This window comes from Equus przewalskii, chromosome 5 (assembly GCF_037783145.1).
Source record: "Equus przewalskii isolate Varuska chromosome 5, EquPr2, whole genome shotgun sequence".
NCBI classification, from domain to species: domain Eukaryota; kingdom Metazoa; phylum Chordata; class Mammalia; order Perissodactyla; family Equidae; genus Equus; species Equus przewalskii.
The window spans coordinates 36,958,150-36,984,878 of record NC_091835.1 but is presented as its reverse complement, the minus strand read 5'-3'; the positions used below and the strand labels follow the sequence as shown (position 1 = coordinate 36,984,878).

At 36.1% G+C, this 26,729-nt stretch overlaps 1 protein-coding gene across 6 annotated transcripts in view; it reads right to left on the bottom strand.

Moving 5' to 3' along the window:
* RIMKLB (ribosomal modification protein rimK like family member B) overlaps nucleotides 1-26,729 on the bottom strand; it is a 70,711-nt gene that overhangs the window by 30,683 nt on the left and 13,299 nt on the right. For all 6 annotated transcript variants that reach the window (XM_070620669.1, XM_070620665.1, XM_070620663.1 and 3 more), the window contains one exon: nucleotides 24,348-24,579. In XM_070620669.1, the coding sequence (XP_070476770.1) occupies nucleotides 24,348-24,522 (175 nt within the window). In that variant the 5' untranslated portion in view covers nucleotides 24,523-24,579. The remainder of the gene's footprint in view (nucleotides 1-24,347; nucleotides 24,580-26,729) is intronic.

The window sequence follows — 26,729 nt, the reverse complement described above, 5'->3', positions numbered from 1 at the left end:
GTGCCACTCTTTAAAAAAAAAAAATTTTTTTTAGTTAAAAAACGAGATTTGGGGGTTTAGTTGGCAGGGGGGTGGATGGATCAAGACATCATGTCAAATTCTTGAGTATACTCTAAAGAAAACTGATGCTAGTTACTCCTGTTTCAAAATCCCCAAGTTTTGTTGCTCAGCTCTTTTTTAAAAAATTTTTTCAGTGGTTTCTCATCTTTTCTTTCACCAACACCAAAAGCCTATTTACTATTCTACCACTGGCCCATTTCCCTTCTCATTTATGTTTTAAGTGTTATTACTGCAATGAAAGTAGTTATATTAGCTCATCTTGGAAGGAGGGAGGAGGAAATTCTAACTAAAACCTAAAATAACTTAAAAGGTAATCAGAACCATATCTAAAACCAGAAATCTAACATGTTCTTTCTCAGTCCGTGAGTTTCAACTAGAAAAAGCAAGGAGGAAGTGTAAGAGATTCACAATTTCTGAGGTTCCTACTCCCAACTAAATTCACCTAACAAAATTTAGTTGTTTAGGTCAATAGTTCAGCAAACTGATCCATTATTTAACCAACAGAGCTACTGAATTCACCACCAAAAAGTGGTGTTTCACACGTGACAAATAAAAATGGCAAGTAATGGGATATATTGGAGTATATGAGGAAGCCATTTTGTGTAAACCTAATTCGGCCTGACCTTGTCTTTCCAAAAGGGCCTGACCAAGGCCGTTGAGCATGCATTGTATATCTGCTTTAGAGATTCCCTATGGCAAGAACAAAGGCCCTTGAGATAAAGGTGCAACTTCCCTCCCCCTCCCAACGTTGGCATTTCTTTAAGGGTTAAGCATCTTTCCTTAGGCTAGAAACTGATTGCTGAGCTCACCTGTGACCACCCAGCTCAAGAGAACAGATTTGCCTCCTGCTACGCCCTCTGAGATAGCAGATCCACTACCTGCTGTGTCCATCAAGTGCTGTGCAGACAGGGCAATCTTGTGACTATTGTGGGAGAGACATTTCAATCACATGTGAACCAGCCTCTTTGGGGGTATATAACCACTCTGTATACCTCACTTCCTTGGTGCCCTTTCTTCCTTCGGGAAGAAAGGCCCCGGGCCATGGTCCTCAGATTTCAGCTCAGAATAAACTCACCCAAATTTTCATTTATAGATTGGCTATGGATAGTTTTCATCGACAATGTAAAATCTCAAGAGTCATATCACCAAAAAAGACCAGATGAGTTCCGAACATTTACAATACTCAAGTCACTATAAATCTATTTTTCAATTAATCTATTCTAGGACATTGACTAATAAAAGATTTCAGCAAGAAGGCTTAGATCACCCAGAGCTGACGCCCACCAAAAATGCAATCCTGTCTTCACATATGTCTAACACATCAAAAGTGTCCTCAAACTTTTCTTTTAATCACTAATTTTGTTTCCTCCACCAAGTTTCAAACTAATAAAAAACAAAGGAAGAAAAGTAATTACCTAGATTTTGAAGAGAATAGGACAATTTGTAATGGGAATTCATGGTCAGATAATTCTGAGAAGAGTTATACAAAGCACTAAGAAGTCTTTGCTAAGGCTGGATGAGAACTCATACAGCTACTAATTATCAAACATAAAAAATAAGTATAAAAATCTGTTCTTATAAGAATAGATAGGCCTTTCCTATCTGCTTAGCTGCTTCCTAACAAGATATATTTTGTGTTTCCTATCAAAACATCCCTCTTTAATATCCTCAGCAATCCTTTTCCCCTCCAATTTGTTTGCAAGTCTAATCGAGTTATTAATCCCAGGTTAGATACAATTTTTTTCTTCAAAGGTATGCTCTTTGGGGAATGATGAGGAACCAATAAAATTCTTTTCCCAGATCCTCTTGAGTGGTACAGAAAGAAACAAAAGGAAGTGTTTCTGTGTATGCTATCAGTGTACCTCATTATCACAGAGCACTGCGGCATTGTAGCTGACAGTTAGGTATTTAAAAAAAAAAAGAGGGAGAAAGAAAATGGGTGAACTGTTGCTTTTTTTTTTTAGTTTAAATAAACTGAATAAGAATTTTTAAAAAAGAGAGAGAAAAGAAAGAAGAGAAGAGGAAAACAGAAAGCAAGCAAACAAGCTATTAGATTATAGCTGTCCGTTTTAAAAGCATCTTTTATTGAAGGCAATGACTGGCTAGCTTCTTTTGTAAGTAACTTCAAAAAACCACAGAAACTCAGGTCAAGAGAACCAATTCTATCCCAAAACTTGGCAAAAGGAGGTACGCATTGAAATGTAGAGAAACGTGATGCACTAGCTAAAATAATTCATCTCCTTAAATTTTATAAATGTTGTTATTCAAATTCTGCATGTTTAAATACATTCTCTTTAGTTTTTCTATAGATAGTAAAAAAAAGAAAAAAAAATTGGCTCGGGAGATATACCTCATGGAATTGATAAGTAAAAACACAAAATACCCTTAAGGGACTCATCTATTTACCCAATCATTCTTTTATTCATTCAAAAACATTTGCGGAGCACCTACTTCAAGATACTCTGTGCTTTGGGATAAAGTCCAAGCCCCACTTGAGAGGTTTTGAGGAGTATGGAGGAGGGTGAGGGGTGCGGAAGAATGCATGTAAAGTACTTAATAAATGACTGGTACACAGTTAGTGCTTAACAATTGTTAGTAGCTATCAACTGCTCTCAGTTTACAACGGTGGGGTGGGGTAGGTTGATGGCTCCTGTGCTGTTACTAGCAATACAACTGGAGAACTTGTTTCTTTATCTCCTTTTGCCCTCAACACCCAATCAAACTTATCTGGTTTATTTAATATTTGATGCATAAGGACTCAGTATTAGAAGCAAGAAGACATATTTCTATTTTGCTAGCATGGAAACTTTTAATGTTTTTCCTTATTATTATCCTAATATGACTTGGAAATTAAAAAGCTGAAATACTATATCAAATCTAATTATTACATTTTCTTCTCCCATAAAACAGCAATCTTTACTGAAATGGTAAGGAAAAGCTATATAGAAGATAGTGGGGAAATGTATAATTTAAGTCACTGTTAACGAAGCTAGCCATAAAAATTTACCACATCCTCCCAACAACAGACTACTGTAGAAGAGGAGAGAGAGGAAGCAAAGTGTCTTTGTAATGCAGACAAAGCTTCTTTTAAATGTCGAGTGCCTCTGTCCACTTTGAAAAAGGGTAAACTTCTTTTTAACAGTGGTTCCAGGTTAAAGACAAATATTTATATCAATCTGTTCTATCCTACTTTTGGCAATCCAGAGAAGCTTACACTACTTCATGACACCTAGAACTCTGTGAATACAGCTAGAAGTAAAAATAAATACAAATAAAAATATATAAATATACTTATATAATTTTAAACAAATATAAATAAAAAGCTATGGAATAATGAAATAACAAGGGGAAGAGGAACTATATCAAACCCTTTGAATACTGAACCCTCCAAAGAAAACTACAGGGAAAGTTAGGAGATTAAGGTTTTTCCCTCAAATGTTTTACTTAGACCCCAAATAACAACGGATAGTGATGAGGGGATAGCAAAGGCAAAAACAGAAAGTGAGCAGACCTACTGCAAGATCCTCCCCGGCATGTGACAAATACCCCACATCTGATTCATATCTTGGTTCTACCACCCACCTACTGTGTAAACTCAGGGAAGTTATTTAACCTTTCTGTGCCTCAGAGTCCTCATCTGTAAAATGGGACTAGTAACAGAAGTTCCTTTACAGCATTGTGTGAGGATTAATTTGATTAACATTAATGAAGAAGCGCTTGGGACATAACAATCACTTAACATAACTCTTAATCATCATTACCATCCAACATCCCCTTTTGCAGATGGGAAACTGAGAGCTGGAGTAACTAGAAATTAAGTTCCATGAGAGTAGGAATCTGACTATCTTGTTCAGAGCTATTACCCCCAGCACTATGTGGCACACAATAGATGCTCAATTATTATTTACTGAAATTTGAACTTGTCTCACAGTTTTTAAGAAGCAGAGCAGGCATTTAAACCCAGGTCTGAGTCTGAAGCTATCCTGCCTAAAACAAGATTGTCTCTATAAATGCTGCAGAAAAATAAGCCAATTCAAATTCAAAATACCAAAAGTAACTCAAAACACCAAAAGTAAATCAAATCATATTAATATCTAAAAACCCAAAGTAAACAGAAGAAAATTTAAAAGAGCAGAAATTAAACAAAAAGCAAACATCAACAGAAAAGACCAGCCAAGCTAAAAGTTGGTCCCTAGAAAACTAATAAATTTGTTAAATCTCTGGTGAGACTGATCTAGAAAAAAAACAAAGCACAGATAAACAAAGTCAAGAATGAAAAGGGGGCATCACTACATATAAAAGATAATGGAAGGATTTCATGAACAACAGTATATCTGAAATTAGTTAAAAAGTTTCCACAAAGAAAACTCTAGGCACAAATAGCTTTCAAAGGTGAATTCACATCATTCATTTAAGGAAGAAGTAAAACCAATGCTACACAATTCTTTCAGCAAGCAGAGAGAGACAACCACAACAAGAACAAAAACCACTCCTCAGCCTGTTTCACGAGGCCAACATAACTTAGCAGAAACTAACAATTATATTTCAAGAAAGGAAAGTTACAAGCCAATCTCATTCATACACATAAATGCAAAAATCTTCAACAAAACATTAACAAGTTAAATCCAGCAATACAACAATAATAATAATGATCATAAGCAAGTTGGGTTTATTCCAAATACTTTAAGTTGGTTTAACTTGTAAAAACTTAAAAACTAATCATGTAATTTGCAATACAGTAAAAAGAAATATGATCATCCAATAGATGTATAAACACTGTTTGATGAAATCCAAGAAGCATTCAGTATTTAAAAATATATTTAGCATATCTGGAGTAGAAGGAAATTTCCTTATTTTGATAAAGGTGTCTTCAAAACTGTACTCCCAACATTGTGCTTCATGGTTTAATGTTGAAAGCTCTCCTCTGAGGTCAGGAATGAGACTAAATATCCACTATAACTATTTCATCTAACATTGTCCTAGAGGTCCTATCATGTGCAAGTTAGTCAAGAAAAGGAAGTAAGACATAAGGACTGGAAAGGAAATAGAAAACTGTCATTACTTGCAAATAATACAATTTTGAAAGTAAGCAATCCAAAAAAATCTATAATAAATTACTGAAGTGAGGTATTTGTCAATATATAAAACTCAACCAGCAATGAGTGAGAAATGAAAAAAACTTTAATTATATCACATATTATAAAATTCATAGGAATAAGATAGATCTAATGAAAGATGTGCAAGACCTCTGAGGATAAAATTACAAAACCATATTAGAGACACCAAAGACAATGAGAAAGACAGACAGAAAGAGGGGGAGCCCGTGTGTGAATGTTCACATATATGGAACGTTCAACAGTATGAATTTCTTTCCAAATTGATCTATAAATTCAATACAATTCTAATCTAGACATTCTTGAAGAAGAGAGAAGACATGCTCTACTGGATATCATAAACCTACAGTAATTAAGTCAGTGCAGTATTGATGAAAAGAACCACACTTACAACAAAGGAACAGAATAAACTCATCTATGTACAGATGCTTGATTTATTACAAAGGTAACACTAGAGAGCAGTGGGAAAAGGTCAGTCTTCTTAGTAAAAGGTGCTGGGACAACCAAATATTCAAAGAGAAAGAAAATGAAACATCAGCACACACAAATCAATTCCAGGTGGACTATAAATCTACATGTGAATGACAGAACAATAAACTTTCTAGAACTTAAGATCAAGGGGTATCTTCATGACCTCAAAGTAGGGAAAGACTTTTTGTGTGCGTGTGTGAGGAAGACTGACCCCGAGCTAACATCTGTTGCCAATCTTCCTATTTTTGCTTGAGGAAGATTGATGTTGAGCTAAAATCTGTGCCAATCTTCCTCTATTTTATGTGGGATGCAGCCACAACATGGCTTGATGATTGGTGCTAGGTCCACGTCTGGGATCTGAACCTGCGAACCTTGGGCTGCTGAAGCAGAACCCACAAACCTAACCACTATACCACCAGGCCAGCCCCAAGACTTTTTAAACAGAGCACAAAAAGAATCAACCACGAACAATAAGACAAGTTAGATTACATTAAAAGTAAATTCTTCTATTTATCAAGACAGCATTAAGTTAAAAAACTAAGCTACAAATGAGACATTTACAAAAGTAAAATAATTAGACAACCCAAAAGGAAATAGAAAAGAGACCTGAAGAGGCCTTTTACAAGTGAGGATATCCACATTAATATATGAAAGATACTCAACCTCATCAGTGAGCCGTGATATAAGAATGAAACCACAATTACATACCATTTCATACCCACTAGAATAGCTAAAATCAAACTGACGGTTAACAAGTGCTGATAAGTACGTGGTGTAAAAAGAATCCTCTCTTATGGTCACTAGGAAGAGAGGGGAAATTTCCTTAACCCGATAAAGGGTGTTTGCCAAAAACATCTACAGTACACATCAGGTTTATTTATTGAAACAACATCACAGCACTCTCTTTAAGATCAGGCATAAGACAAGTGTGCTCATATCATCATTTTTATTCAACATTATAGTGGAGGTCCTATTTAATCCAGTAAAATAAGAAAAAGAAATAAAAGACATAGAAACTAGAAAACTGTCGTCATTTGCAGATATGATTATGTGCATAAGATATCCTGGAGAATCTAGTGGATAAAAAAGCAAGAGACAGAAGAGTATTTATAGTATGCCACCTCATATGCAAGTAAAGGGAAGAAATATGAATATATTCCAAGCTCTGAAGACAGCCTGCCTAATTTTAAATCTTGGTTCCACCACTCAATAGCTTACGATCTTGCATAAGCCATTTAACCAATCCAGGACTCCATTTTCTCACTTATAAAATAGAGACAACAGTACCAACCCCGTAGGATTATTACCAGGATCAAATGAGTTAATATTTGTAAAAAGCTATGAAACTGCTATATAAGTGTTTGAAAAGAAATATAATTTTAAAACTGGCATTCTAAGACCTGAGATAGATTATCATTCTTTTCCTAGCTCACTTTATAACTACACCCATTACTCCTTAAGTTCTTCTTTGGTGACTTGTCATCGAGTATCTCTCAGAGAACAGTCTTAGAGAATCAAATCCTCCAATTTCATAACTGTCAAAAGTACTATGCATAAACAATAGAAGAGTATCATGTCACCAATTAATAACAGTATCATTTACTGAATATTTCCTATGTGTCAGACAACATACCACAGCATTTTATACATATCCCAAGTAATCTTAAGCACATTACAAAGCAGGCCTATTAATTTTTAATCCTACTTGTCCTTAAAGGAAGAATTTACCAACAATTTAATATAGCAGTAAGTAAATGAAACACGGGGTTACACTCTACTGTACACAGGGTCGCTAGGAGGTGGAATCCACTCGACCACACTAACACTACCCCAATGAAACAAGACAATCAGTGTGACCAACTGCAAAAACGTTTAGTTTAGTAACTAGATCAGCCAGGACAGCAAACCTAACCAGTTCTAAAGCTCAAGCTCTTTTCATTATGTCACATGGGTTACCTCCAAATCCCTACCTGTGCTAATAATTTCCTAAACAGCATGATAGCTGGAAGACTCTTTTTAGTATGAATGTACTCTAATGGTTAAGTTAGACCTACAGTTCCAAATACTGGAAAGCCCCTGAATTCCATCATTTGCCTTGAAGAAAGAATTTAGAGATTTAAGCTCCTCATTCATTCCTTTAAGTCCCCAAATGCCTTCAAACACCATTTTAGTCTCCTGCTTCCAAATTCCTCATACTTTTTTTAAAAAAATTTTCTGTGGCAACACTACCAGATTCCCCTGAGCTTTATCCTCAACAAAACCATGGTTCCAAGGTAATAAAGGTAATTACTTAATTACCAGCTTCATCCCTATATACCATGGGTTATTAGATTCCCATTCTGGAATAAGAAAGGTGGTCCTAATTGATTTCTGCCCTATCTATGCCAAGTAACAAATTCTCTGAAGGTCTACTGTCTGCAATCTGTGCTCTGGAATTGATTTCTGTACTGATTAAGGTTATTTTATTTGTAAGTAACTAGTTAACTTGAACAGGAAAAAAATTAATGGATGAAGATAGGATTGTGCAAAGAACTAAAACGAATGCTGAGAAAACCAGGCTCAGAAAAAAAGACCAAGGCAATTCTGGGAATCCAAGAAACAAGAAACAACCCTGAGTCTCATCAAGGTGCCACACCAAAATAATTAAATTCCAAACTTTCTCCTTCCATCCTTGAGTTGAACTGCTCAAAGTCAAAGGGAAGAGAGACATTAAAAACAGACAGCCAACTATGACCTAGCTTGACTCTAAAGGGCACTATGCCTAACAGCCCCACCAAGGCTAGACAATATGGAAGAGGGAATTTCTCAAAAGGAAAACCATGTGCTGTTAGTTTAAAAAAAAAAAAGGGGGAGCTGAGGGGTGAGGGGTGTGATACTGAAGGTCAAGAAACAAGTAGAATGTACCACAGGCCAAGAACTGACTTAGCAACTTTATCTGTATATCTAGTCCTCAAAATTTAATAACATTTGGTGGGACAGTTCTGGTTATCTTAATAACAGCATTTAGGGGGCAGGGACAAGGGATACTCGATGTCTTTTAACACTTCATCACTATCTCATCCCACATCATAACCAAGGGAATTATTTGACACGGCACTTATATATAAGGATCTGCTTATTTATTTCCAAGAGCACCACATTTCCAAATTTACCTCACTTCAATTGCCTGTAATTCATCATAGTAACTTTTATTCATACAGCTGTGTCCTAATTTATAATACTCAACATCACATATAAACTATAGCCATTTCCAAGAGCTATTTTATCCCTAAACCAGAAAGAGTTTAAAGCATCAAAGGTACAACTAATCCAATTCCTTCACTTTCCTCAACTACTTCGGAAAGGGAAAGCAATCACTCTAAGACAGGTGTAGTCAGAGCTGAAAGATAAAATTTCATTCAAGTATCTCACTGAAGAACTAATCATGAAAACGCAGACTGATTTAGCATGCACACTAAATAAATCAAAGCTGCCTACTTTGATGATAGGAGGAGTGGGGAAAAAAAAGACCTGAGTTCATAAAAGAAATTTCTTCCTGGTGATTGAAGACACTAAAGGCTTTTCCTGTGAATACTCAACAAGCTATTTTCTGACTTATGGAAACAACCAACTGTAAATCCCATGTACAGTCCAAGTTCCCAAAAGATGAAGCAGAAAGCAACTCATCCTGGGCCATTCCTTGTCTAATTAACATTAAAATGAAAACAGCCACACTGGAGAGGATATTGGAAAAGGGCACGCTCTTTCAGGAGGACAGTTTGGCAATGAACAGTGATTCCATTTTTGGGACTTCATGGCAGAGGAATCCTAGGTGATGCACATACTCCTCTTCTCACTCACTGGATAACACCTACGCATCCTCCAGGCTTAAAGAGGCCTTTTCTGACCTCCTAACCTAAAGTAGATTCTATTGGTGTACTCTCTCATATCACACTGTACTTTTCTTTTATAACACTTAGTAGGTAACTATTTCTGTGACTTTTGTGTAATGTCCATGTCTCCCACTTAGCGTAAAGAAGACACGAACCAGTTGAACTATGTCTATTTTGCTAAACTCTACATCACCAGTGCCTAGTATCTTGGCACACAGATGACACTCACTGACAAGGGGAAAAAATTTTAAAGAATAGCATATATGTTACAAATCCATTTACGTGTGTGTGTTTAGCAGTGATCAACATATGGATGGTAAAATTTCAGATGATATTTGCTTTAATCTTTATATTTTGGTACTGTTTGCATCATTTGTATAATCAAGAACAATACAAGGCTGTTAGTATTTTAAAAAAGATGTACTTAGCACTATGCTTTGTATACAGTAGGTGCTCTCAAACTGTTCCCTTCTCTTCCCTGTGCAATTAACTAAGAGGAAACTTCCAGGGGAATATTTAAGAAAAATGTCCAGAACAAATTAAAATGTTTTAACTATATGAAATAACTAAGTGTTATTTGGGGGTAGGTTTATCTACTAATACAACAATGGAAAAGCAGCACCAAACAGCCAGAATTAGCCCAATGAATTAGGACCAGCTGAGCTCTCAATAATAATAATCTGCTTTAAATAACTGACTCACCGTCATGAGAGCACTATAACATAGAATTAGGAGGGAAAGTAACGAAGTATATGCCTATACTAAAAGCAGGTAATTTCTAAGTCTACTAGAAATTAAAACCAAAATGCCAACATAACACAGTATATGTAAAAGCAAACTGATTTCTTCTTACAAAACCATTTTTAAAAAGAAGAAAAAATAGAGTCTAATTTCCAGACTCTATAGCTTTGCGGAAACATAAAAATAACACGTGAAAAGAAGATTACAAACTGTTTCAGGAATTACATGCGTTTTGGAGAATATAAATCTGATTTGTTGTCATCTCTCCCCTAAAGAAATCAGTTAAACAATAAAGGTCTTCACGGGCAAACTGTAAAATTACAAGGTCCCCTTAAAGGCTAACACATATAAGACATAATTTCCATTTTATGCAAGATGCAAATTACATAAATTTGTATTATACATGCACAGAACCTAAACAATTAGATAGGCCTATTATAAATCAAGTGTAACATTTGCCTTTTCTCATGACCTTTCATGAACTTTTCAAAGCAATGTACACTTTCAGGTGAATTTACCAGAGTAGAAGAGAAACCTTTAGTTTAAATCAGAAAATGAGACTGGGAATAACAAGTTTTTATTCGTTCAAACTTTTTCTCCATTTATTTCAAATTTTTTATTATGGAAACTTCTCAACAGAAAAACAGTGAGATTATAATGCAATGTACCATCACCCACTTTCAACAATTATCAATATATGATCAACCGTTTTATTCTATACTCCTATTTTCCCCAACCATAGATTATTTTGAGTCTACAAAACAAGGTACAGTCAGAAGTCCAGCTCGACCCTCTTCAATCTTTTCCCTAAAGGTAACCATATTTGAAAAACTATAGTTTATCCTTCCATTATCTATTTTTTAAACCAGTGGAAATTATACTCACATATCACCTTCCCCTTAGAAAATGGTACCATTCTACATGCCCTTTCCCCAGTTTAATAATTTCACTTAACAATGTTATATTTTATCAAGTAGACATTTCAGTATGTATCTCAAAAGAAGGACTCTTGGGCACATAAATATTCCCTAACTATGATACAAAAAGCACTAACCAGGGGCTGGCCCCATGGCACAGTGGTTAAGTTCAGGGTGCTCCCCTTCAGTGGCTGGGGTTTGCAGGTTCAGATCCCAGGCATAGACCTATACCACTCATCAGCCATGCTGTGGCAGCAACCCACGTATCAAGTAGCGGAACACTGGCACACATGTTAGCTCAGGGCTAATCTTTCTCAAGCAAAAAAAAAAGGAAGATGGGCAACAGATGTTAGTTCAGGGCTAATCTTCCTCAGCAGCGGGGGGGGGGGGGGGGGGGGGGGAGCGCACTAACCAAAGAATTTAAAAATATAAATGGTACTTAAAATTAGAAACTTCCACTGACCAAAAGATTCCATTAACAGAGTGAAAAAGGCAAGCTACAGAGTGAAAGAAGATATTCACATACACATATCCAATGAGAAACCTGCTCCCACAATATAATGCAAAATAGCAAAACAAAAAGACAGACAACCCAATCACAAATAAGTATATAGAGGATTCTGAGAAGATGGTGAACTAGGGAGCATCAAGAATCTGTCTCCCCATCTAGATAACTGTATTGGCAGAATTTTGTTTGATGTAACTATTCTGGAACTGTGGAGTCTGTTGAAAGATTGCAACTTCCAAAAAACGACTGGGAGGGTAAATGCATTAATTCCAGTCAATTTCAGCTCTTAACACAGTAGCAGCTACCCATCTCCCACCCCTCAGCCACACTGTGGACCTGTTCTGGAGCAGTTGGAACAGCTGACACATTTTGCAGGAGACAGGGTGGCTGAAAAGACCCTACTCTCCAATTATTGTGGATCTCTGCTCTGACACCTAAGTTGCCACTTCTGATCAAAGAGCTCCAGACAAACCAGCCAGTAGCCATTGTTGTTACACTACTCTCCCATAGTTAAAAGCCCCTCCTTTTCTGGCTGAAGTGACTTCAGGGAGGGGGAGAAAGAGGAAGAGAGAGAGGAAGCGACAAAAAGAATATATTGAAATAACAGCTGAAAAATTCCCTAATTGGATAAACTACATGAATATAAACATTTAAGACTCTCAACTATCTCCAGGTAAGATGAATTCAAACAGCACCATGCTGAGATACACTACAATCAAACTTTCAAAACCCAAGACAAGGAGAGAATCTTGAAATCAGCAAGACAGAAGCAAATCACCACATACCAGGGATTCTCAATAACATTAGCAGCAGAGTTCTCATCAGAAATGATGGAGACCAGAAGACAGGGGGCCGATGTATTCAAAGTGCTAAAAGAAAGACTGTCAACCAAGAATCCTATATTCAGCAAAACTGTCCTTCAAAAATGAAGGAGAAACGAAGACATATCCAGAAAAACAAAAGTTGAGGGAGTCTGTGACCACTAGACCTGTCCCGAAAGAAATGTTCAAACAAGTCCTGCAAAGTGAAATGAAAGGACACTAAATAGTAACTCGCAGCTGTATGGAGAAATAAAGATCTCATTAAAGGTAAATACATGGGCAATTAGAAGAGCTAGTAGTACTGTAACAACAGTTTGTAACTGTATTTTTTGTTTTCTACATGATTTTAGAGAGTAATACAATTAAAGAAAAAATAAACAATCATTAGTGTAAAAACTAATATTACTGTAACTTTTGTTGGTAACTCTAATTCTTGTTTTCTACGTAACTTAGGAGACTAATGCATTTAAAAGGATTATTAGTTTATGTTTTGGGGCACGAAATGTATAAAGATGTAACTTTGTGACATCAATTAAAAAAGAGGGGGGGAGTCAGAGCTGTAAAGGAGCAGAGTTTTTGTATGTTACTGAAGTTAAGCTTACATAAATTCAAATTAAAGTATTATAACATTCGGATGTTAAATGTAATCTATATGGTAAACACAAAGAAAATAGCTACAGAATATACACAAAAGGAAATCAGAAAGGAATTCAAACATTTCACTACAAAAAAATCAAGTAAACACAAAAGAAGACACTAACACAGGAAATGAGGGACAAAAAAAAGATAGAGGGCACGTTTTAGAAAACAAATAGCACAACCCATAAGTAAATCACTCCCTATCAGTGATTACTTTAAATGTAAATGGATTAAACTCACTAATCAAGACAGAGATTGGCAGAATGGATAAAAACACACAATCACACGGTATGCTATGAACAAGAGACTCACTTGAGATCCAAAGATAAACAGGTTGAAAGTGAAAGGATGGAAAAAGATATTCCATGCAAATAGTAACCAAGAGAGCAGGGGTGGCTGTACTAATATCAGACAAAATAGACTTTAAACCAAAAAAAGGTTACAAGAGAAAAAGAAGGAAATTATATTAATAAAATGTTCAATACTGCAAGATGATATAACAATTATAAACTTTTATGCACTTAATGACCACCAACACATATGAAGCAAAAACTGGCAGAATTGAAAGGGGTAATAGACAGGTCTATGATAAGAGCTACAGACTTCAATACCCACTCTCAGTAATGGATACAATAACCAGGAAGAAGACAAGTAAGGAAATAGAGAACTAAAACAGCACAATAAACCAATTAGATCTAACAGACATACACAAAACACCCTACCCAACAACAGCACACACATTCTTCTCAAGTGCACATGAGACATGTTCTAAGACAGAGCAAATGCCAGGAAACAAGTCTCAAAACACTTAAAATGATAAATATCATACGAAGTATCTTCTCTGACCAAAATGGGATGAAGATAAAAATCAATCACACAAGTAAAACTGAAAAACTCACAGAATTGTAAAAATTAAACAACACACTATTAAACAACCAATAGATCAACGGAAAAATCAGAAGTGAAATTAGAAAATACTCAGAGACGAATGAAAATGAAAACACAACATACCAAACATGACAGTGAAAGCAGTGCTAATGGAAAAATTTATAGCTATAAATGCTTACATCAAAAAAAAAAAGAAAGATCTCATATTAACAATCCAAATTGGCAACTTAATGAACTAGAAAAGGAACAAACTAAACCCAAAATTAGCAAAAGGAAGGAATAACAAAGATTAGACTAGAGATAAATGAAACAGAATAGAAAAACAAGAGAAAAATCAATGAAATCAAAAGCTGGTTCTACAAAGAGATCAATATAATTGAAAAAGCCTTATTAGCTAGACAGACTAAGACAAAAAGAGGGAAGACAACTTATTAAAATCAGAAATGAAAGTGGGGACATTACCACCAATTCTACAGAAATAAAAAGTATTATAAGAAAGTACTATGAACAACTGAACACCAAAAAAATGAATAACATAGATGAAATGGACCAATTCCCAGAAACAAAAAATCTAACATGACTAAATCATGAAGAAACAGAAAATCTGAACTGACTGATAACTAGTAAGAATCAGTAACCAAAAGTTTCCCAGTAAAGAAAAGCCCTGGACCTGATGGCTTCATTGATGAATTCTATCAAATATTTAAAGAAGAATTAATACCAATCTTTCCCCAACTTTTACAAAAAATTGAAGAGGAGGGAACACTTCCTAACTCATTCTATGAAGCCAGCAAAACCCTTATCCCAAAACCAGACAAACACACTACAAGAAAACTGCACATCAGGGGCCGGCCCAGTGGCACAGGGGTTAAGTTCGCATATTCTGCTTTGGCAGCCTGGGGTTCGCCAGTTTGGATTCTGGGTGTGGACATGGCATCACTTGGCAAGCCACGCTGTGGCAGGCGTACCATGTATAAAGTAGAGGAAGATGGGCACAGATGTTAGTTCAGGGCCAGTCTTCCTCAGCAAAAAGAGGAGGACTGGTGGCAGATGTTAGCTAAGGGTTAATCTTCCTCAAAAAAAAAAAGAAAACTGCATACCAATATTCCTTATGAACACTGATGCAAAAATCCTCAACAAATACTAGCAAACAGAATCTAGCAGCATATTAAAAGGATTATACACCATGACCAAGAGAGATTTGTTCCTGGAATGCAAGGATGGTTCGACATATAAAAACCAATCAATGTAATACACCACACATCAACAGAATGAAGGAAAAAACTACACGAGCATCTCAAATGATGCAGAAAAAGCATTTGACAAATTCAACATCCTTTCAAATAAAAACTGTCAATGAAATAGGAAAAGAAGAAAACTACTTCCACATAATAAAAGCCATATATGAAAATCCCACAGCAAACATCATACTCAATGGTGAAAGACTGAAAGCTTTTCCTCTATATCAGGAACAAGCAAGGATGCCCACAATCACCACTTCGATTTAACATAGTATTGGATGTTCTAGCCAGAGCAATTAGGCAAGAAAAAGAAGTAAGAGGCACCTAAATTGGAAAGGAAGAAGTAAAATTACCTCTGTTTGTAGATAATATGATCTTATATGGAGAAAACCCTAAAGATTACACAAAAAACTGTTAGAACTAATAAATAAACTCAGCAAAGTAGCAGAAAACAAAGTTGACACACAAAAATCAATTGCAGGGGCCAGCGCCATGGCCAAGTGGTTAAGTTCGCACGCTCTACTTAAGCAGCCCGGGGTTTCGCTGGTTTGGATCCTGGGAGCAGACATGGCACTGCTCATCAGGCCATGCTGAGGTGGCATCCCACATGCCACAACTAGAAAGACCCATAACTAAAATATACAACCATGTACTGGGGGGATTGGGGGAGAAAAAGAAAAAAACCTCAATTGCATTTCTATTCACAAACAATCTGAAAATGAAATTATAAAAACAATTCCATTTACAATAGCATCAAAAAGAATAAAACACTTAGGAATTAATTTAGCCTAACAGGTGAAAGACTTGTACAGTGAATACTACAAAACATTGCTAAGAGAAATTAAAGAAGAATAAATAAATGGAAACATCTCATGTTCATGGATTGGAAGACATGATATTACTAAAATGTCAATACTATCCAAATTGACCCACAAATTCAATGCAATCCCTATCAAAATCCCAATGATGTTTTCTGGAGAAATAGAAAAACCCATCCTAAAATTCACATGGAACCTCAAGGAACCTTGAATAGCTAGCCAAACTAAGCTTGAAACAGAAGAACAAAACTGGAGTACTCACACTTTCTGATTTCAAAACTTACTACAAAGCTACAGTAATCAAAACAGTGTGGTAATGGCAAAAAGAGAGACCTACAGACCAATGGAATAGAACAGAGAACCCAGAAAGAAATCATCACATATACGGTCAAATGGCCATACAGTCTCAGTTGCAATTACTCAACGCTAGCTCTTGTAGCACAAAAGCAACCACAGACAACATGAATACCAAGTGCACAGCTATGTCCTAATACAACTTTATAAAAACAAGTAGCAGGCCTGATATGGCCTATGGGCCAGTTTATTGGCTCCTGAAAAAAATACATAAGCTCAATCTAATCAGGAGAAATGTACAAAATGTGGGATATTCCACAAAATACGTGACCAGCATGTTTCAACTCTCAAGGTCATAAGACAAGAAGGAGAGTTACATTAGCAAGATAGAATAGGAAACCCCAGACCTTGTTCCCCAACAGGGACACCAATTTAACAACAACATACATTCTAAAAAGTCTTTCTTAGAAATCCAAATTGGGGAAAATGGTCAAGAAGTTACAGTATCTCAGGCAAGTGGAAGGCCAAAAACAGGCACAATAAAACAGGTAAGAAAAGCCTTTTGCATTTTAATCACAATATTTCTTCCCACAAGCCAGCACAGCTCAGTGTGACACAGAGAAATTACCCTACTTGAGGTTTCTACCTCGAGAGAGAAAAAGAGTAAATGTATATCCAACTTTCCAGATTTTTGGAGGGCTGCCCAAGGGAGTAGTTTCTGTCTTGTCTGACAGAAAACCAGACATGACAATCCAGCATTCTTTGGATGCCTGGGGGCCAATAAGAACAAAGCAAAGATCAGTGGCTTGTTGCAGAACCAGAGAACCTGCAGTACCACAGGCAGACACCAAAAAGAAAGAGATATTACAAACTCCTGAAAAAGAAACTGACGAACCTCTCTAATTGGGAAATTACATGCACAAGCCCACAGAAGACAAAAACCCAGATAAGATTTAGGAGGCTCCCACAATCTCTAACTGGGCTGATTGCTGAAGGTCTTCTGTACAAAGCCAGTCCATAAAGAATGAGAGGGGTGGTTGCTTTTTCAAATGCCAAAATACCTGCAAAAAATAACAAGGCACAGAGGGAAACATGAAAATATGGTCCAATCAAAGGGCCAAAATAAATCTCCAGAAATGACCCCAAAGAGAAAAAGATATATGAACTATCTCACAATGAATTCAAAATAACTGTGTTAAAGAAGCTCAATGAGTTACAAGAGAATACATATAAACAACTAAACAAAAATTAGTAAAACAACCAATGAACAAAATGAGAATATCAACAAAGGGAGAGAAACTATAAAAAAAGAATCAAAATAAATTTTGGAGCTAAAAAACACAAAAACCAAACTGAAAATACACTACAGTGGTCCACCAGCAGAATTGCTGAAGCAGAAGAAAGAATCAGCCAACTCAAAAACATGACATTTGAAATTACTGAGTCAGAAGAATTAAAAAAAAAAAACAACGAAAAAAAGGGAAGAAAGCCTTAGGCACATGTGGGACACCATCAAGCAGATCAATATAGGCATTATGGCAGTCCCAGAAGGAGAAGAGAGAAAGATGCAGAGAGTTTATCTGATGAAATATTGGCTGAAAACTTTCCAAATCTGGGAAAAGAAATAGACATCCACATCTAAAATGCTCATGGGGCTGGCCCGGTGGTGTAGCAGTTGAGTTTGCATGCTCCACTTCAGTAGCCCCATTCACCGGTTCAGATCCCGGAAGCGGACCTACATACTGCTTATCAAGCCACACTGTGGCAGGCATCCCACATATAAAGTAGAGGAAGATGGGCACAGATGTCAGCTCAGGGCTAATCTTCTTCAAAAAACAAAAAGATTCTAAGTAGGATGAACTCAAAGAGACCCATGCCAAGACACATTATAATCAAACTCAAAAGTCAAAAGCCAAAGACAAATAGAAAATCTAGAAATCAACTAAAGAAGAGCAACTTATAAACCAGGGAGCTCTCATATGATTATCAAAGGGTTTCTCAGCAGAAACCATACAGGCCAGAAGAGGATGGGGGACAATATATTCAAAGCACTAAAAGAAAAGAACTACCAATCAAGAACAATACATCCAGCAAAACTGTCCTTCAAAATGAAGGAGAAAGAAAGATTTTTCCCAGATAAAGAGAAGCTGAGGGAGTTCATTACCAATAGTCTGGCCTTATAAGAAATGCTAAATGGATTCCAAGTTCAAACGGAACAATGCTAGAAGGCAACACAAAAGCATACAAAAATATAAAGCTCTTGGGTAAAGGTAAACATATAGATATATATAGAATCCTGGCATACTGTAATGGTACTGTACAAATCACTGTTATTTCTGGTATAGCACTTAAAAGTTAAAAGCATAAAGAATAATTATGCCTATAAAATTATGTTAAAGGATACAAAATAGAAGATGTAATTTGTGAAATAAATAACATAAAGTGGGGGGGATGTAAAGGAGTAGAGTTTGGATATAAACGAATTTAACACCTAAAACAGATTATTAAAACTCTAAGATGTATTACGTAATCCTCACAGGAAAAACAAAGAAAATATCTATAGAAGATATGTAAACCTACATGAAGATACATAAAAGTAAATGAGAAAGGAATTGAAGTATGTCACTCCAACAAATGAACAAAAAACAAAAGGTAGCAGGAAAAGAGGGACAAAATATGTACAAGACACACAGAAAACAATTAACAAAATGGAAAAAATAAGACTTGCTCTATCAGTAATTACATTAAAAGTAAATGGATTAAACTCCCCCAATCAAAAGACATAGAGGGAAAGAATGGATCAAAAAACAAGACCCAACTATATGCTATCAACAAGAGACTCTAGATGTAAAGACACACAAAGGCTGAAAGTGAAAGACTGAAAACAGGTACTCCATGCAAATGGTTACCAAAAAAGAGCAGAAGTGGCCATACTTGTGAGACAAAACAGACTTTAAGACAAAAACTGCCACAAGAGATAATCATCACTATAATGATGAAAGGGTCAATTTACCAGGAAGCTGTGAATTGTAAATACATAGGCACCTAAGAGAGCACCCAAATATATGAAGCAAACAGCAACAGACTGAAGGGAGAAACAGACACTAACACACTAAGAGGAGATTCCAATACCCTACTTTCAATAATGGATGGAGCAAACAGACATAAAATCAATAAGGAAACAAAATAACTGAACAACACTATAGACCAACTGGATCTAAGAGACATATCAAAAACACTCTACCCAAACAATAGCACAACCCACATTCTTCAAGCACAAATGGAACTGTCTCCAGGACAGATCAAATGTTAGGCCACAAAACAAATCTTAATAAATTTAAGAATATTGATATCATACCAAGTATCTTTTCTGGTTTCACTGAAATAGCTCTAACTGCATACATTAAAAAAGAAGAAAGATTGCAATCAACAACCTAACTTTATACCACAAGGAGCAAGAAAAAAGAAAAACAAACTAAACCCAAAGTTAGCAGGAGAGAAATAAAAAAATGAGAACAGAAATAACACAAATAGAAAAAACAATAGAAAAAAATCGGCAAAACTAATTTCCAAACTATAAAGAACACAAACAACTCAACAACAAAAAAACAAACAACTCAATCAAAAACTGGGCAGAGGATATGAAGAGACATTGTTCCAAAAGAGATATACAGATAGCCAATAGGAACATGAAAAGATGTTCAACATCATTAATCATCAGGGAAAGGCAAATCAAAACTACAATGAGATATCACCTTACACCCGTTAGAATGGCTATAACTATCAAGACAAAAAATAACAAATGTTGGAGAGGATGTGGAGGAAAGGGAACGCTCATACACTGCTGATGGGAATACAAACTGATGCAGCCACTATGGAAAACAGTATGGAGATTTCTCAAAAAATTAAAAATAGAAATACCATATGACCCAGCTATCCCACTACTAGGTATTTACCCAAAGAACTTGAAATCAACAATTCAAAGAGACTTATGCACTGCTATGTTCACTGCAGCATTATTGACTATAGCCAAGAAGTGGAAGCAACCCAAGTGCCCATCACTTGAGGAGTGGATAAAGATGTTGGTATACATATACAATGGAATACTACTCAGCCATTCAAAAAGACAAAATCATCCCATTTGCAACAACATGGATGGATCTTGAGAGTATTATGTTAAGCAAAATAAGCCAGACAAAGACAAACACTGTATGATTTCATTCATATGAGGAAGATAAACACATGGACAAAGAGAACACATTAGTGGTTACCAGAGGGGAAGGGCGTTAGGGAAGTGGGCATAAGGGGTAAAGGGGCACATATATATGGGGACTGACAAATAATAGCGTACAACTGAAATTTCACATTGTTATAAACTATTATGACCTCAATAAAAAAAAAATCAGCAAAACTAAAAGTTGGATTTTTGAAAAAAATCAATAAATTGACAGACTCTTAGCCAAGAAAAACAGAAAGACTCAAATAACAAAAATCAGAAATGAAAGTTGTTACAACTGACACCACAGAAATAAAAGGGATTATAAGAGACTACTACGAACAATTATACTCCAACAAATTGGATAACCTAGAACAAATGAATAAATTCCTAAAAACATACAACCTCGTAAAGTGAATCATGAAAAAATTAAAAATTTGAAGAGATCTATAACTAGTAAGAAGACTGAATCAGTAATCCAAAACCTCCCAACAAAAAAAACCCCAGGACCAGATGTTTTCACTCACCAGTGAAACATTCTACCAAACATTTAAAGAAGAATTAACACCAATTCATCTTAAACTCTTCCAAACGTATGTTGTCATTCCTCTTTGATGTATACATATGAGTGGGATGGATCCTATGGTAACTCAATGTTTAAGCTTTAGAGGAACTGCCAGACTGTTTTCCAAAGGGACTGCACCATTTTACATTCCCCTTAGCAATGTAGGAGGGTTCCAATTTCCCTATATTCTTGCCAATACACGTTTGCTGTCATTTTGATCACAGCCTTGCTACTGGGTGTTAAGTGGCATCTCATTGTTGTTGATTTGAGTAACATTTTTATGCTGTAAACAATGGATATTCAACACATATTTACTAAACTAATGTGTGAATAGGATCACAAGTATTTATGTGTCCCATATCTTGCTAAGAGAGATACAATATGGAATATAATACAGTCTCTGGATGTGAGAAACTGAAAAAACAAAATGAAAATAAATCTGTTAGAGAAAAAAATGACTATGTAATTAAGTATTAGTTGTGCTGCATAGGCATTAAGTGGTTTAAAACTTCAGAAGAAAGTAGTCAGGTAAAACTTGACACGAGATATGATAAGATCAGGGAAGAAATTCAGACAGCGTGAAATATACGAGCTTAAGTGACACTGAACTTCCATCGTGAACACAGTGATCCAAGGCAAAGAATAAGGACTAATAAGAGACGCGTTTGGAGAAATGGTCTATCTTATCAAGAAGCAGCAGCATTTGTAGCAAAGAGAGCCAACGACAGATTAAAAAAGGAATTTTGCTCATATTTCACCACTTAATTCTGCAAAACAGGCTTTTTCCTCATCTGTAAAATGATAATATCACCTTCCCTACAAGACGGCATGAGATTTAAATAAAGCAAAATATGCAAAATGTAAAAAAAAAAAAAAAAGCCTAGAAATTCTTGGAGATACAGGAGATGTACCAATTAAAAGTCTTAAAAATAATCAGATTTAATGCCACAGGGAAAAAGTGAGTTTCTGAAGGTGTTTAGAGAGATGTTAAGATAATAAAAGTGGTATTTAATGAATGAGAAAGGACTAGAGAGGAAGCACTGCTGTTAAAAAGAAAGAGCTACAGGGATGTTGCAGTCACTAAAATTTGAAGCAACAACAGCCTTACCCAGGACAGTGAGAAGCAGAAGACAGAACAGTTGTGGCTTAGAAGGAAAAAGCAACAAAATTTTGTGGCAGAAGTGGCTCTTAAGGATAAAAGAAAAAATCTGTCAAAGGTAAGCCCAAGTCAAAGGATGAAAAGGGATGTTACAAACAGGGACAGAAAAGCTGAGATAAGAAGACAGTTTTAGGAGGAAAACGTAAGTTCAATTTTGACATAGTGGCATAGAAATGACAGTTGAAAAAAAAGTAAAAATGCCCAGTAGGCAAATAAGAAAACAATCAAGAGCAACGGTTTTCGACCCTAGATCTTTTTCAACCTATGAAGCCTTCTAAAAATAGAGATGCCCATTTCCACCTCCCAAATCTTGTAGTAATGTGTCTACTTAGCAGAAGGTAGGTCACCTCAGAAATCCTGGCTGCAGAGAACTCTTAGAAAAGCAGCCTTAAGTTTTTCAACCTTTAAAACATAGAAACATACATGAGAAATACGTGTAAGTGGTGTTTAGTGAACTAATGTACTACACTGGCCTTTATATCTCTACTCACGCAGACTTCAAGAGCATGGCTCCTACCACAATAAGGCGTCTGAGTTTCTGACTCCAATTTCAACAATAGTTGTTCATGCACTTACGCTGAAAAAGTTGTAAGCTATAAAAGCACATAACAGATACTGGATTTTAGAGAAAAGATTTACCATGATTTGATCAGGACTATCTGTCATAGGGATAGGAGGGTGCAAAGTGATATCCATTCCATTCATTAGTAACTCACCAAAGTTACAATAATTTTACATTTATTTATGTGATCACTTGATTAATGTTAATCTTATTCTTTAGAATGTGGGGACTATGTCTCATTTTGCCCACCAAACCAAACAGCTAGCATATAAGTAAGTGTTCAAATAATATTTAATAAAAGAATGAAACAGGCTCTATCCCAGATCTCCTGGATCTGAATAACTAAGTGTTGGACCTAGGCACACACTGAAAACAAAATAGTGCCCATCTTTCTTATAAAGGTACTAACTACTTATTTGCTCAAGTGAAACAACTTAGAAACATTTCTAGAGCAGTTATTTCTAAAGAAACAATACCTGTTGAAAGGTACTGAGAATGAAATAAATAAATGTTAAGAGGGCAGAGACTAAAGCGATTGTTTGCAAAGAGATTCTACTTACTTAAATCTATGGTATCATTAATAATCAGGCAAGATTCTGGATCTGTTAACTAGCCTGTGAGTGATATTACCCTACAATAGCAGATTGGTACTTTGTATATTATTAATTCTCACAATAACCATATCTTTCCATTTTATTGATGAGGAAATTAAAACACGTGGCTTCATTATTCCGGTCACAAAGAAAATAAGTGAACCAGAATGTACTTAAGTGTTTGTCTTATATCCTTATCCAATACTATCACTAAACCATGAAGTATTTTCTGAAAGTTAATCAAAATGCCACTTATATGCCACATATAATGCTCCCTAACAGAAATGAACAATTTAGCTGTAACAAGTCATAACTTTCCAAAGCAAACATGTAAAGATTCCTGCAAGTCAGTCCTAAAGAATTTCTATACCATTTCCAAGGTATCTTGTAATACTAAAACAAATATGAAATATTAGAAATACTTATCACTTGAGTCAAATCATTAGGACACTTTTATCCATAACAAAACTATATTAGTATTTTGTAACATATATATAAAGTATTTCAAAAAGAAAATAAGAATCACATACAGGTTTTGATGAATTCACCAAAAGGACCCCCCATGAGGTAGAGATTCCCTTAGGAGCACATTATAAAACAAGGTACTTTAAAAGCAGAAGACAGTAATAATAGAAGAAAACTAGTAGGTTATCTTTAATTTCCCTCCCAATTGTTTTCTAAATACAAAAAGGGGTTCAATAAACAATGGTGTTCCCATTTCTTCCATAAAATGTACTGGATTTTAAGATTAGTTAATACTTAGTAATGATAAGATTATTAACAATTCCTCTGTCCTAATTATTCCTAAAATACGCAGATTCACCATATTCTAAGTAAAAATTCAAAAAATTACTTAATATAGACTTACCCAGGTTTCCTTGCTCGATTGTCAGCACCACCTCATCCATAACCACAGCCCTAAAGTCCAGTTCCTCCTCACAACATTTGGCCTTTAATGCTCGTAAGATTTCTTTTTGGGGATAGTCTTCCCTGATTCGACGATCTGTCAAAAACCACAACTTGGCAGCCACAGAGCTACACATCTTGATCTGCTTGTTCTTCCTTTTCCTGGATTATTTCCTCCTCAATGTAAACTCTTTCTAGACGGAAAAAAAAAAAATACACATACAAGGTAAATCAAGAAATCTACTTAATTTCTGGCTTTTACATAAATAAATGCTATGATTATATACTAACTATACAACAGGAAAAAACTAATGGAGTTATAGTATGACTGTTTCCCTTTAGTTCAAGTTAAAAATTTTTATAACACAAGAAATATGGGAACTGTCAACCTCCCCTGAAATGAGATTTCTCCATCTTCCACTAGGGAAGCTAGCACTGGAATTTTATAATTACAGCAGGTCACTTAGCAGAAACTTTCAATGCCATTCCCTCTATTATATATTGTCTAGGAATATACTCTAATCTGATCATCTCTTTTTGACTGATTTATCCCTCCCCCAAAATGCAAATCCCTTGATATGAAATAGATGAGACTGCAACTATCAACAATATATCCCCATATCTCTCCACCACTACAAACTCCAATTATGAATATTCATGTATCTGTAGCTAGTTTTTTATTCAATTTTCTTCCCCTGTTTTGTTATAAATGTTCATAATAAAATATACCTACACATAAGTATGTTAAAAAAAAAATGAGATAGTAGCACCTATATTTTACCAGATGAGCATCAGCACTGAAGTCATTTACACAGCAACTTTAATCAAAATAAATAATTTAAGAATGGGGGGAAAAAAACTTTAACCAAAAAAAAATGCCAAACCAAGTCCATTCACTAAAATTTGTTTATTTCAGTCAGAGGACAGCATGCTCTTACTCAGCGTTTTTATTCTTTCTTTAAATAGAATTTTTTTAAACAAACACAACTTGTTTACTAGAACACAAAAAAGGACTTTCCTCCACAAACAGAGTGCTGTTTCTCAAGTCTGTACTATGAGCAAGACAATAGCTGAAAACAGTTTTCCTAAGAAGCAAAAAGTCATAAGTTTTACTAACAAATTTGACAGGTGATTTCAACAAAAGATAAAATAACATTTATTTACAAAAATAAAATTTCTACTATTATTCCAGATGACACGGCAAATCTAGCACAGAAGGAAAGGACAAGGGCAAGGACAAGAGGAAGCAATGGCCATACAGATGGATGGCTTCCAGCATCACAGCAGCTGGAACCAGTCCCTCGTGCACCATTCACACGCTCTCCAGGATGTCAGCCAGAGGGCCTGCTCCACAGATGGACACAGCAAGACCAGAACATTGTGGGACAGAGGCACCACCACACACATATGTGCGTGGGCGTGCACCCCCGAACCTTAGCCTGCTGTGCCTGCCACACTCACCCACCTGCCCCACAACCCACAGTCTCAAAGGCATTAGTTACTGAAAAGCAGGGAAGGAAAAAAATAATGGAAAAAAATAATGTGGGAGATAATCAGGAGAGAGGGGCTTGTAGCTATGGAAGAGCGAGGGAGGGAGGAACTCTCAGCCATGGTGATGCATCAAGCAGAGACCTTAGTCACTAGCAAAGGGGATGCCTGATGCCTAGAGCCTCCTGGCCCTGTGCACCCTTGTTCCACAGCTGTGGTCGAGAGCGTGCTCACTCAAGCCCTAGGCTAGATACAGTAACAACTCAATTTACACACTAGGAAAACGGGACATGGCCTTACAGGGCCTTCCAGGCCACTAGGAAGGATGCCACTCAGAAGGAAAAGCTTCACAAAAGAAAAGTGACACCAAAGTACTTAATGTAGAGATCCCGTTTCCCCTCAGAAGGGAACTGTAAAAACGCCCTTCAAATGTTTATGTTGGGTAGCTTTTTAAACTCTCTTGTTGGAGTATGGCTCCAATACTCCAAAGCCATCTTGGTGCCTCCCCACCACTTAGTTCTTGATCATCTGTTCACCAGTATTACTGCACAAAACTGCATTGCATGAGTATAGCAGTGTGACCCCAGCAGAAATCAGGGTAGGATGTTACAGCCACTGGCAAATGGGAAGCAGGAATGTTTTGCAAATACTGATGTCAGCTCTCAGAAAATGCCCAGGCTGCAACAGTTACACAACATGGTGTTTTCAGTGATTCCATAATCAGACAATAAAAACACTCCAGGGTTGCAATCTCACAGTCGTGCAACTCCTGACAGATGATGCACGTGAGCATCTCCCTCTTGTCTGGCTTCACAGCAGCAACTCTGACATGATGTCCTCAAGTAAAGTCTGAGCA